The sequence below is a fragment of the Triticum dicoccoides genome, chromosome 6B (genome assembly GCF_002162155.2).
Source record: "Triticum dicoccoides isolate Atlit2015 ecotype Zavitan chromosome 6B, WEW_v2.0, whole genome shotgun sequence".
NCBI classification, from domain to species: Eukaryota; Viridiplantae; Streptophyta; class Magnoliopsida; order Poales; family Poaceae; genus Triticum; species Triticum dicoccoides.
In genome coordinates this window covers 656,688,853-656,701,061 of record NC_041391.1, presented here as the reverse complement: position 1 = coordinate 656,701,061, position 12,209 = coordinate 656,688,853, and the positions used below count along the sequence as shown (strand labels likewise).

The following is a 12,209-nucleotide window of genomic DNA, read 5'->3' as shown; positions in this document are numbered from 1 at the left end:
ATTTTCCGAAAATTCCATCAAAACCACTCTTTTAACTATCCTAACATGCCACATTACGACAACAGGAGCACAAACTCCTGAAAACCCTCTCTTAAACCACGGACACAGCTGTTGCGCAGACAAATTCCCAAAAACCATCCCTTTACAATTGTTGAACACATACCGCATCAACAAACTATGGCCTTTGCGACAACTAGACCATGTAAACGATCGAGGACAAAGAAAAAGGCAAGTGTTGCGTCCTTAGAACAAGGGTGATTATTTGGGGCAGCGGAAATAAGAGACCCACCGTAGATTGGAGGAGCCTCACTCTACAGCCGATTTGCGGCTTCACCATGCTTCGACTCGACCAAGAAAATCCCGGTCAAAATCGTTGCCGCCAAGATCTTCTCGTGTCGCGGTGAAAACCCTAGCCAGCTAGCCTATCATCATCAGAATCACCGGTGTCTCCTCCTTCCTCTCCCTTTCATTCTCTTTCTTTCTTTCCTCTTCAAGTGGGTTTCACAGCATCGATGGAACCAGCCAACCAGGTGGACGTGGGGGGTTAAATGCAAAATTCTAGTGAGAATGTGCGGTATTTTTCCTCTACACACCGTGGAAAATGCCACATGCTCGTACTTATGACCCCAATGAACCACAAAAGATAGGTGGCAGTAGCTGCATTTTTACTCTGAAAATAAAAAAAACGATAAAGGGCGGATTTTATTGGCTCAAAACAAAGTATCAAGAGAATACAAACATGATGAACACACACCCGGCCTCTGCATAGTTATGATGCACACAGCCAACACTAACACACAAAAGCACACGCAGGCAAATAGGCGAGGCAAAAAACGAAAAGTAAGTGATCCGATCCTTGATCGGCAAACTATAGGAAAGACCATATCCGCACCAACCATTTCATGACAACACGTGAACGACGAGATTCTTCAACAACAACGCATTCACAAAGGGAGCGACGCTTAGGCGTCTGCGTCATCGGATCCAACCACCGAAGGATAGAATCTAGGTTTTCACCCTGAAGAAACGTTTCGAGCATATCCGAGCAATGCCTTCAACAAGGTAACGACGTATGAATGTCGCCATTGCCAGGTATAACCAACTCGGGTCAGACCTGAGCTTTCACCCCGGAGCTCGATACTAGGTGCTCGAGAAGCACCACCATTGTAGTCATTCATGTGACGCCACCATCACTCTTCCTCAATCCGAGCAGCTACACGCGACACGAAGTTCGTCCAAAACCACCCATGTTCCAACTCGAACATGACCTATGCGTCTGATCCTCTCACACACCAAACAAGAGCGGGGTTGTTTGCCGAGGCAGCCACCATCGATCGATCTTCCAAAAACCAAAACCTCTGCCTTCCTTGTGCAATCCCCATCCATCACCCTGTCCTGTCCCACATGTGGATGTGGGGATGAACGAACGAACGAAACAACGAGCCAACGAGATCACAGGTGGGGCATGCGCCCCCGCCCGAAACCTTTGTTTACTGCAAAAGCGCCCTGGGCACCACCACCGCAGGCCGGGTCCCCGCCCGCCCGCAGCGTCATCACAATTCCCATGACGCGTCACGCCGCACCAATGGCCGTGTCAGAAGGCAGCAGCATCATGCTAGCAATCCTAGGCCTGCGGCGGCGATGGATCCGATCGATCGGTGACGCCGGTGACGTGACCCCTCCTCACTGCTCCTGCCTCCACGAGACGAAACTTCCGAACAGTGTCGTCCTACCTACGTAGCCTAGGTAGCCAGGGACCTCTCGCCTCTCTCTTTCTTTCACACGCCCCCTTCTCAGAAGAATCCACCAAGCTGCCGATGGTGAAAGTGAAACACGCCATTGATTTGCAGGAGCGAGGAATCTTCGTGCCGCCTGCCTCCCAGAGCACAACGCATGGCATGGCACGAGAAGAAGCGTGTCTCCACTCACTATTTACTTGCACATTCCCGGCCGGGCCTACGTGCCAGCCATTGCTGTGAGTTAATGGAAAACGTACATCGGGTACGTACGAACAAGCACGAAAGAAAGCTCCACGCCACGCCACATGGGCTGCCTCCACTAATGGAGCTCTGCCTCGCCGCTCCTTTTCTGCGTGCCGCCCCTTTCCAAGGCCTACAAATCTATCCATTTCCATTCCAAACACGGGTCCCTCTCGGGGCCTTCCAAACTCTCGTACGCTTCCTTTTACTCCCATGGCGAATTAGCACGGGGATGCCGAGCATATAACCCCCAAAAATGACCACCAGAATCCAAAGCGAGCGGTAGGGCCCAAAACAAATAAGGAGAGAGGAGAGGGCAACTGACAAGCGAGGGAGGAAAAGGAACGAGGCAGCGGTGCCGGAATATTTGTGGATGGATGCGCCCATTATTGTGGCTCTGATGTGCCTTGCATGATTGCGGCTACTCTCTCTACATAGATGGCCATTGCTAGCAGGAGCACCCGTCTTTTTCACGGGAATAAAGAGGATGCCCGATGCGATTCGGATTCACCAACAACACCAGAGGAAGAAGCAATGGGGCAGGGAGAGAGAGCTCTGATTAAAGTTGGTTGGCTGCTCAGGTCCCCCCGCTTCAAAAATTTGTTCCATTTTTATTTATATCCATGGTGGTGATCCGGCCGAATCCGCCTCGGCATCCAAGAAGCTTCTCATGTCGTCATCCCGTCATCCTCTTCCCTACCGAGACGAGCAGAGCAGAGCAATCACCGCCGCCTGCTGCTCTAAGGCCAACTCCACCGCACGACCCCAAATCGTCCGGGGTCGTCCGTTTGGGGTAAAACGGACAAAACCAACGACCCAACGCGCAACCCCATCTTGCCTTTTTGTCCGTTCAGTGTCCGCTTCGACCCCATATCCAGAGCAAACTTGGGATGGATTTGAGGCAAAGCGGACAGCCACTTGCCCCTGCTTTTGTCCCCTTTCCCTCTCTCTCCTCTGTTGGACGCTGGAGCCGCCTGCCCCTGCGGCAACGAGCTCGGGGTGAGCGTGGCGTGGCCGGGGCGAGCCTGGGCCGGAGCTCGGGGCGAGCGTGGCCGGGGCGAGGCCGGGGCGAGCGAGGCCGGGGGAGGCCGGGGCGAGCCGGGGCGAGGCCGGGGCGAGGGCCGGCCTGGCTAGGCGCGGGCGCAGGCGCGGCCACCGCGGGGTGGCCGGGGCGCGGGCCGGCGCGGCCAGGAGCGGGCGCGGCCACCACAGGGCGGCCAGGCGCGGGCGCGGCCACCGTGGGGCGGGCGCGGGCGCGGCCACCGCGGGGCGGCCAAGGCGCGGGACGGCGCTGCGGGCGCGGGCGCGACCATCGCGGGGCGTCGTGCTCGTCCGCGCACTTTCCTCCTCCCTCCTCGGCCCGGCCCGGGCGCACCGGCGAGGCAAGGGTGCGAGCTCGCGGGCAGGCGAGGCGCAGGCGTGGGCGCGTGGTCGAGGCGGACAGTTTGGGGCGGTCTCCACGCTGGCCGCCTTCACCTACACCCGGACATGCATGTCCGTTTTGACACCCATTGCTTCCCTAAACGGACAAAATCCGGACGAAACGGACGTCCGTTTGGGGTCGCGCGGTGGAGTTGGCCTAATGATGTTTCAAAATTGGAACAAGAAAATTGATTTCTTAACGGCCCATATTATATCATCATCATCAGAATCAGAATCAGAATCAGAATCATTTGGAGGGGAGAACATTTAATTGACATTAACGGAAACTAAAGAAAAAGCTTGAGCTTAATTTCGGGGGCGACAGCAACAACAGGACTCCGAGGGATGGATGGGTAAATTTGTGGTGGTGGCTTCAGTTCCCAAAATGGCTAAGAAGAAGACAGATCGCCCCTCCTCCCCCTAGATCCCGCGTCTCGCCGCCGGCCACCGTCCGTCCGTCCGTCCGTCCGTCCATGATCCGTCCGAATTTAACTTGGTTACGGCGGGCGGGCCGTCAGCACGGCGGGGCGGCGAGGACCTGCGGCTGCTGCTGCGGCGGCGAGGCGATGAACCGGTGCTGCAGCAGCTGCGCCGCCGACGGCCGCTTCGCCGGGTTCTTCTGGAGGCAGCAGCTGATGAAGCTCCGCAGCTCCGGGGAGGCCGTGGGCGGGGCGGCCGGCGACTCGGAGTAGCAGATGGCGCACATGAGCGCCGCCCAGTCGCCCTGCTTCCCCAGGTTCTCCCCCAGCGGGAAGCGGCCCAGGTAGAACTCGAGGATGCTGAGGCCGAAGCTCCAGATGTCGCCGGCGTAGCCGTTGTAGTTGCCGTCGTTGAGGTCCGTGTTGATGCGCTCGGGGCTCATGTACGCGATGGTGCCGACGGAGGAGTTGCAGGGGTCCATGGTCTGGTTCAGGATGCGCCCCACCCCGAAGTCGGCGATCTTCACGCGCCGCCCCGAGTCGATGAGCAGGTTGGACGGCTTGATGTCGCGGTGCACGATGTGGCGCCGGTGGAGGTACGCGATCCCCGACAGCACCTGCCGCGCTACGTCGGCGAGGAAGGCCTCGGACGCGATGCGCCGGCCGTCCAGGGACCCGCCGTCCATGTACTCGAGCAGGATCTGCAGCTCGCCGGCCTGCTCGTACATGCCGTGGCAGCGCACGATGGACGGGTGCTCCGCGGTGCGCAGGATGGCGATCTCCCGCGTGATCTGCCGCCGGACCGCCTCGTCGTGGTGCCCGTAGAGCACCTTGAGCGCGTAGGCCCGGCCCGTGGGCGCGTGCCGCACCAGCCACACCGTCCCGCCGGCGCCGCTCCCGACGCGCCGCACGCGCTCCAGCTCGCCCAGCGGCGGCGGGGCGGGCGGCGCGGAGCCGGCCGAGTTGGGCGGGGTCATGGACATGGGCATGGGCATGGACGACGCGCCGCCCGACCCCGACCCCGACCCCGAGGACGACGTGGACGACGGCGCCGAGGACGGGGGCGGGGGCAGCGGCAGCGGCACGGCCAGCGACGTCAGGTCGCGCTGGGGCAGCGGCAGCGTGAGATCCGGCCGGCGCCGCGCCCGGCCCGGCGTGCCGGGCTGCTGCTGCTGCAGGCCCGGCCGCGCGTTCGGCGGCCCGCCCGGACGCATCGCGCGCTCTGGCCGGCCCGAAACGCGAGGCTGGCTCCTCCCCTGCTCCGCGCGGCGGCCGGATCGGTCGGCGTCGGCGATTGTCGCCGTATGGGGCGGGCTGGGGTGGGGGTGGGATCGATCGGGTCGGGGAAGAGGGATTGGAGGGAGGCGAGTGTTTTTTATAGCCGCGAGGGAGGCCAAGGGACGGGGAGGAGAGACGGAGGGAGGGAGCTCTGCTCGCTCGCTCGCTCGCTCAGCCGAGCGAGATGCAGCCGTGACGCCGGGGGAACGGCAGGCCCGGTAATAAAAGAAGCAACTTTCCCACAGCTCTTTTCTCCCCCGTTCGTGTTCCGTTCCGTTCCGTTCCGCTGGTTTGCCGTGTCCGTTACATCCTGCCTCCCGGCCGGCCGGCCGTCGCCTCCGTTATTACTCTGCAATTCCGGAACAGCATTCACTTCGGGCACAGTCCAAATATTGCAGTGCTTATCACGCCACATCTTTTCCACGTGACACATAGAAACGGGAAATTTATACGTTCCAAAAGATGAGCGTCCGTGTCTGTATTGTGTTTGTTTCAAATGCAAAATTGGTGTATGGTTATCATACAAGATAGCCGCGCAAGAACATCGACTTTTTAAGAATTGCGGTACGTATTTTATACCCCTCGATGGGTATAAAAGTTCTGTTCTCTGATCGACGGAATTTCCATGTACACGCTCTCGTTTACGATTTTTGTTGTCAAGACTGTTTATGCAATTATTCTTGTATACGTGCGCTTGTATCGGCCGTTACCGGGAATTTGTTTTGTCGCATGGCATTAAATCTCGTACATGTGATTGTATAAACCGTTGATTTGTTTTGTCGCGCATCATTAACTCGAGTACATGAAGTACATGTGAAGAGCCATGTCGTTTTCGACGGGAGGCATTGCTTTTAGGAAATACTACCCGCGCTTGCAAGCGGCCACGTTCCTTCCGGACAACACACCTCCCAAAATAGTCAACTAGCACGAGAAACTACCGTGGATGGACAAGATAGTCATGGAGAGGAGTTAGGGTTTCTAGTGCCGGCGGGTAACTGGATTGGGTTGGCGAGCTTGATGGTGGTTTGGTGGATAGGAAGACCGGAATACAAGTCTAATTTTCGGATCCATGAAATTTCCTTATACTTGTCCCTCTTTGTGGTTTTCGGTCTCAAGACCGTTTCCTAATTACTTCGATAGGTGCGCTTGTATCGACCATTACTGGGATGTAGCCGACAAGCTTGATGGCAGCGTTGAGAACATGAAGATCGGCCGTTTCGAGATCCACGGACTTCCCATATACATGTTGCCTTTTATGGCTTTGACTCTATAAATCATTTTCGTAATCACTTGGATACATGCGCTTGCATCGACCGTTACTTGGAATAGGTTTCGTCACATAGCATTTACACACATGCGTGTCCTTGTATAGACCATTTCTAGGAATTTATTTTGTCAAGCATCATTAACGCGAGTGCGTGAGTACATGTGGTGATAGAGGTCGTTTACCGTTGAAGAGTTCATTTAAAAGGTTACACTCAAGCTCCCGGACAGCCACCTCCTTCGAGACAGCGGACATGCCCAAATAGTCTCCATTAGCCAGAGAAACTTTCATGGATGGACAAGACGATCATGGGGAGGAGTTAGGTTTTTAGCACTGACGGATAATTGTGGTTGGGTTGGCGAGCTTGATGACGGTGGAGGGCAGGAAGACGGTATACATGTTTTGTTTCCAAATACATTAAATTCCCTTATACATGTGCGTTGTGAGGTCCTAAAATCTTTACAAAACCATTATGGATGCCTTGGTTAATTTGTTGGGTTAAAACTAACTATAGTTCTTCTTCTTTTCCAACGCCTTTCCCCGCACTCCATTTCTTTTCACCTCACACTCCCATTGCAACTCACATTCAATATGTGCTCATCCTTGATGTGATACCCTTGTCATAGTACGTAAACAGTCTCGCCCTAGTAAAGCCTAGCTCTAAAACTAGATGGGTGTTTATTAACCCTTAGGTGGCCGTTTCTATCAAACCTCCTCACCATTATCTTCCTCGTCCCGCCGCTTATCTTTGCACATCTAAAGTCGGAGATATCGCATCACCCTGGTGTTATCTATCATCGTGAGTCTTAGCAAAACCTTCATCAAATTCGATGCTAATTATTGTTCAATTGTATAGTTTGCCCCTAGTGAAAGACCATGAAGTATTTTTCTGTAGCTTCCTCCCAACGCACATCTAACGACAATTGAGAGTCTGGGCTCTTAGGGATTGTTTAGATACGGAGGATTTACTAGATACGGTTTTTCCTAAACATATTCATGTTTATAACTAACTAAACATTTGTTTGGTTAGCCAAACAACTTTAGGGATAGTAAGTCTTAGTTTTCTACTTGTCTTAAAGACGAAAAACAGAGTTCTTCGAAGAATAACCTAGTTAGGGTATGTCTAGTGTGGACCAAAACACGATTAGGCACATACTTATTCATAACATAATTCTTGGTAAGCAAGCTTTCCAAAATATTTCTACTAAAACATGTTCTATTAAAACTATGCGCTAATTTTATTTATCGAGACAACCACTACCACTAGGTGTGAAAACAATCTTTTTAGATTTTTCAAGCCAACTTTGGTGCAAAATTCAACTAAGGGTTGCCTCAGTGCATTGACTCTTAATGCGTCATCCTAGGTGGTGAAAATAATTTAAAGATGGCCACCTCAATGCATTGTCTCTTAGGACACTCTCAATCCATCATGTTTTAAGGTGTCATCACAGGTAGTGCGAAGATGTTAGAGAGAAACACCACAATGCAATGTCTCTTATGAGTTGTATCTAAGTGATATTGCATTTAAAGGTTTTAATGGAAATATTTGAATCTTAACCTTCAGACCCTTGTGAAGAGAAGAGGAGTAAAAAATAGGGAGATAAGTCACACCTCATCGAAACATTAATTATAATATCATCTAAGCATTTTGCTTATAATAACATGCTAAGGGGCAAGCATTGAGAGTGCTCTTAATTGGCATTTAAGTGATGTTGCATTATTTGGTCTAGGGATAATGTTTGCATCTCAACATTATGGACTACTTGTCTATACTAATATATAAAGATCCAAAGGGCGGATCTAACTAATCTCGTCCATCAAACCATATGCATCCAATGACCTAGATTAATCCAATAGTGAGCGCTCAACATGCTTAGCGTGCAATCAAACATCATACCTAATAGTAATTTTAACATTAACCAGATAATTAACCATTAACTAATATCCTACCTTTCATAGACAAATATCCTACTACCTAATATCAGCAGGCAATAAATTCCCTACTATTTTGAAATCTAGTTTAAAACCCCACTAGATATCATCGTGCATTGTACGTACGCATTTACTACTGGAGACAAGGGAAGGAGCGACAAACATAAGCAAAAGCCACATTGGATAAAAGTATTAATTGTAGTATCACATAGGGAAATAAGCTATCAACTACTATCTCCCTTCTGATTTATAGGTTTACCCCCAAAAAACTGCATTTCCATTTTATAAGTCTCGGTTTTCTTGCTCCCCATCACATGTTCGGTCACGACTAGGCCGAGGTAGGATAAGAATTTCAATAAAAAAGAATGTATGAATCGGGCCCAAAATCATTACTGTACTACATATGTCGCATGTTGCGCCACTTATTATGGTAGACTTTTTTCAGGAAAAGAGCAGTACTGCCCCAACTTGGACCCAAAGAAGAGCTAGGTTCGCCCCCTTTAGCTAGCGGTGGATGAGCTGATTCTTTTTCACTTTTGTTTCAAAGATACTAAACAAAGTAAAGTGTAGAACACAATGTTTGAGAGTTGATGGTTGATCGCCGCCCCCCTTGTCGTCTCCTAAAGGCCCCCTTGCTGTGGAGGCAAAGGGGGTTGCAATCGTCAGCCTTTCTGCCGTTGTATGTGAAAGAGAAAAGGTGACACATTTGTTCCTGATTTTTGGTTTGCGGTTGGTTGGGCCAAAGAACAAGAGTCGGTTTCCTTAAGTCCGTTCTTCCTAAGTAGCTCTACGGTAGAGCGGTCAATTGTTAACTGATTGGTCGTACATTCAAATCCTACATGGGGAGATTTTCTTCTCTACTCCTAGGTGCATTAAATTGTAGCATGTAAGGATTATGAGAAAACTCACCATTGCATGTAAAAGCTCTTGGACTTTTCTTGGTCACGACGTATTGCAATTAACGCATTGGAAAATATATTGTGTGTGTGGAAAATGAGCATCAATTGGTACTTTTGCAAATTACGAAAAATATGCTACCACTCACCATTTCCCTTGCTTGGGAGATTTTTTAATCAAGCCCAATAAACTGGAGGGGAGGGGGGGGGGTATGTCTCACATATCAACATTTTGCCTATAAAACCGTGTTAAGAGACGAGCATTGCGAAATGCCTTAAGTTACTCGTAGTACTCCCTCCTTTTTGGGTTTATATTCCTCCCTTCTAGTTGAAAAGGCTTATATTTAAAAGTGACACCAAGCAAGGTACATGGTGAGTGGAGAGTATGAGTTTCATGGGTTCAAATCTGCCCAATAAAATATACCCCACATATTCGACTTCGACGCAATATGTGGAGCACCCTCCCTCTAAGGCTGGCCATAGTGGATTAACTTAGTTTGTAACATTCAAGTCAAGTAAGCCAATTTGCTTATGTGGCAACTATTGAAAATGCTTATATTTAAAAGTGACACCAAGCAAGGTACATGGTGAGTGGAGAGTATGAGTTTCATGGGTTCAAATCTGCCCAATAAAATATACCCCACATATTCGACTTCGACGCAATATGTGGAGCACCCTCCCTCTAAGGCTGGCCATAGTGGATTAACTTAGTTTGTAACATTCAAGTCAAGTAAGCCAATTTGCTTATGTGGCAACTAGTTAATAAAAAGAGAACTTTTCGTGGTAACATGACATGTTACTATAACACAACGCATCCAAAGGCAAAATGAATCTTCATCTAACAAATAAAGGCTTGCATGATACCAAACACATGTTACTATCCACTCTAGGGATAGTAGCATACTCCTTCCGGTTAAGAGAGCTCAAATCCGAAATCTTATCAACCAATGCAGACGATGAGTGGAGGAATGTATCTCGTACTTGTTTTATAAAATTAACAAAATTAAACAAATGCATGCATGCTTGGCCACTTAATGAGTAGAAACATTACATACATTGGTGCATTTCTTTTTAACCCTTGAATGCAAAGATTTAATGCGCCTGGAATCTAAACATGAGATGGAGATAAGCCTTAAAACCGAAAAGCGGAGAAATTGAGGTAAACCTTATAAACCGGAAAGAAAGTAGTGGACTAGTGAAGTGGAAACTCCCTCTCTGTCATTTACACAAACTAGATATGGTGTGGAACTGAAAGCATTTCAACGCTATGAGACTCAAAGTGTGACTACCGTAGTGAAAATCTGAAAATTTTGAGATGGTTCCTTCAAATGGAAAGGAAGGGAATAGTATTCTCATGTGTCTTGTACTCCGACGCCCCTCTCCGGCTCGCCGTGCCGCCAACGCGGTTTGCTGCACATCTCCCTTGCCAGTTTTTTTTATATATATTTTTACAGATCGGTCGAAGAACAATGTACACCGACGCGCACATTGCATGGAAACCGTCCCGAGCACTGCTCGCTCCGTTCTCCACGCGAAGGTCCACCTGCAACGCTCACCGCAGCACATGCAAAACCGTTGGAGCAGTGCAGTTAAAACCGCCCAACGGAACCACCGGCCGGCGACGTGCATGCATGATTCGACGTGCATGAATCACGGCGGACCATATCTCTCGAGCATACAAAAGCCGATTAAAATGCAAGCGCCGGCCAGTTGATACTACTACACAGTACACACATGCCCTCCATCACGGGTTCACGCGGCACGCAGAAAAGAAGAAAACAAGATATCACAATCTCAACGAAAGGGTCTGTACACATAAAAAAACTCTGCTGATCGGACAACATCAGCACTAATATAATCACGGTTGGTACACTCAACAGCCGCTGCTTAGGCCTAGCAAGAAAGTTCCACCGGTCAAGCGCGTTTGACATTTCCAGCTTCCAGATCTTTGACGCGGCGGAGAAAACCCAGCGAATCATCGGAGAGGGAATAAAATCATTTCGCGGGTGTAGACGGAATCCACCAGCTAGATTATCGACGAGTATTTTACAGATAAAAGATCGTTGAGATGGTTGAGTAGTGTGTAGTGTAGTAAGCAGTTGACTTAACCTGCTGCTTTGTGGAGTAGTGACATATTGGTAAAATATTTCCGGTTGTTGATCCTGGGTTTGGAATAATGATTATTATCTGCTTAAAACGGACGCCCGTGATCGTAGCTTGTCACTTGTCACTTGTCACCAGACACCATCCGTCCGGCCGGGGCCAATGGGATTAGGGCCTACGGTATGATCATGTCACTGATTACGGTTTTGTCAGACGCCCAAGTCCTTGGCCACTAGTGCCAAATACGTGCAAAAATACGGGGCTGTTTGGTTGGAGACTCAAATTGCCACACCTAAGATTAGTCACTAGCCACAAGTGTGGCTTGCCACAATGTGTGGCAAAATTAGACTGTTTGGTTGGTAGCCATGCCTTATGTTAGGTGTGGCAGATTCTGTTTGGTGTGTGTTTGGATTGCTTCCACACATGTTTGGCAAAAAACTGTGGCTTATGTTTGGTTTCCTGCCACATCTGGTTAGAATCACCTTAGTGCTAGAGTGGTGAGATTATGCCATTTTTGTTACAAACCAATCAGATTACAACATGCTTTAGTAAATGTAAGAAGATTTTGCCACAGTACTAATAGCCATAAAAAATAACATGGATCATTTTCCGTTAAATACCATCTATGCAAAATAAGTCACAGCCACAATTCATTATCAAGATACAAAATAAGATAGATGCATGCAAGTTCCAGCCATCATTTATAAAGTCATGAAGTAACAGTCCTAACCATAGCACAAGTTCCAGCCACCTTACATTAAAGTGTTTCACTACACATCAGAAGATCAATAGGTGTAGCACAAGTTCAACTCCCAAAAGCAGCGAGCAGACACGTCGCAATCTCCTAAATACCAAAAGTTGCCATCTTCTAAACATCACAAGTGAGCAACTAGCAAACCACACAGGTTGCTACCTC

General features: G+C 49.8%; 1 protein-coding gene across 1 annotated transcript; it reads right to left on the bottom strand.

The window, feature by feature from the left end:
- Positions 1–3,589: 3,589 nt before the first annotated feature.
- Positions 3,590–5,283, bottom strand: LOC119324354 (mitogen-activated protein kinase kinase 5-like). Its single transcript, XM_037598143.1, has one exon. It carries the CDS (start codon positions 5,032–5,034, stop codon positions 3,916–3,918), a length of 1,119 nt encoding a protein of 372 aa, XP_037454040.1. The 5' UTR covers positions 5,035–5,283; the 3' UTR covers positions 3,590–3,915.
- Positions 5,284–12,209: the final 6,926 nt, after the last annotated feature.

Excerpts from the sequence above, each read along its gene's own strand:
- LOC119324354 (XM_037598143.1), bottom strand. The coding sequence starts at position 5,034 with ATGCGTCCGGGCGGGCCGCCGAACGCGCGGCCGGGCCTGCAGCAGCAG.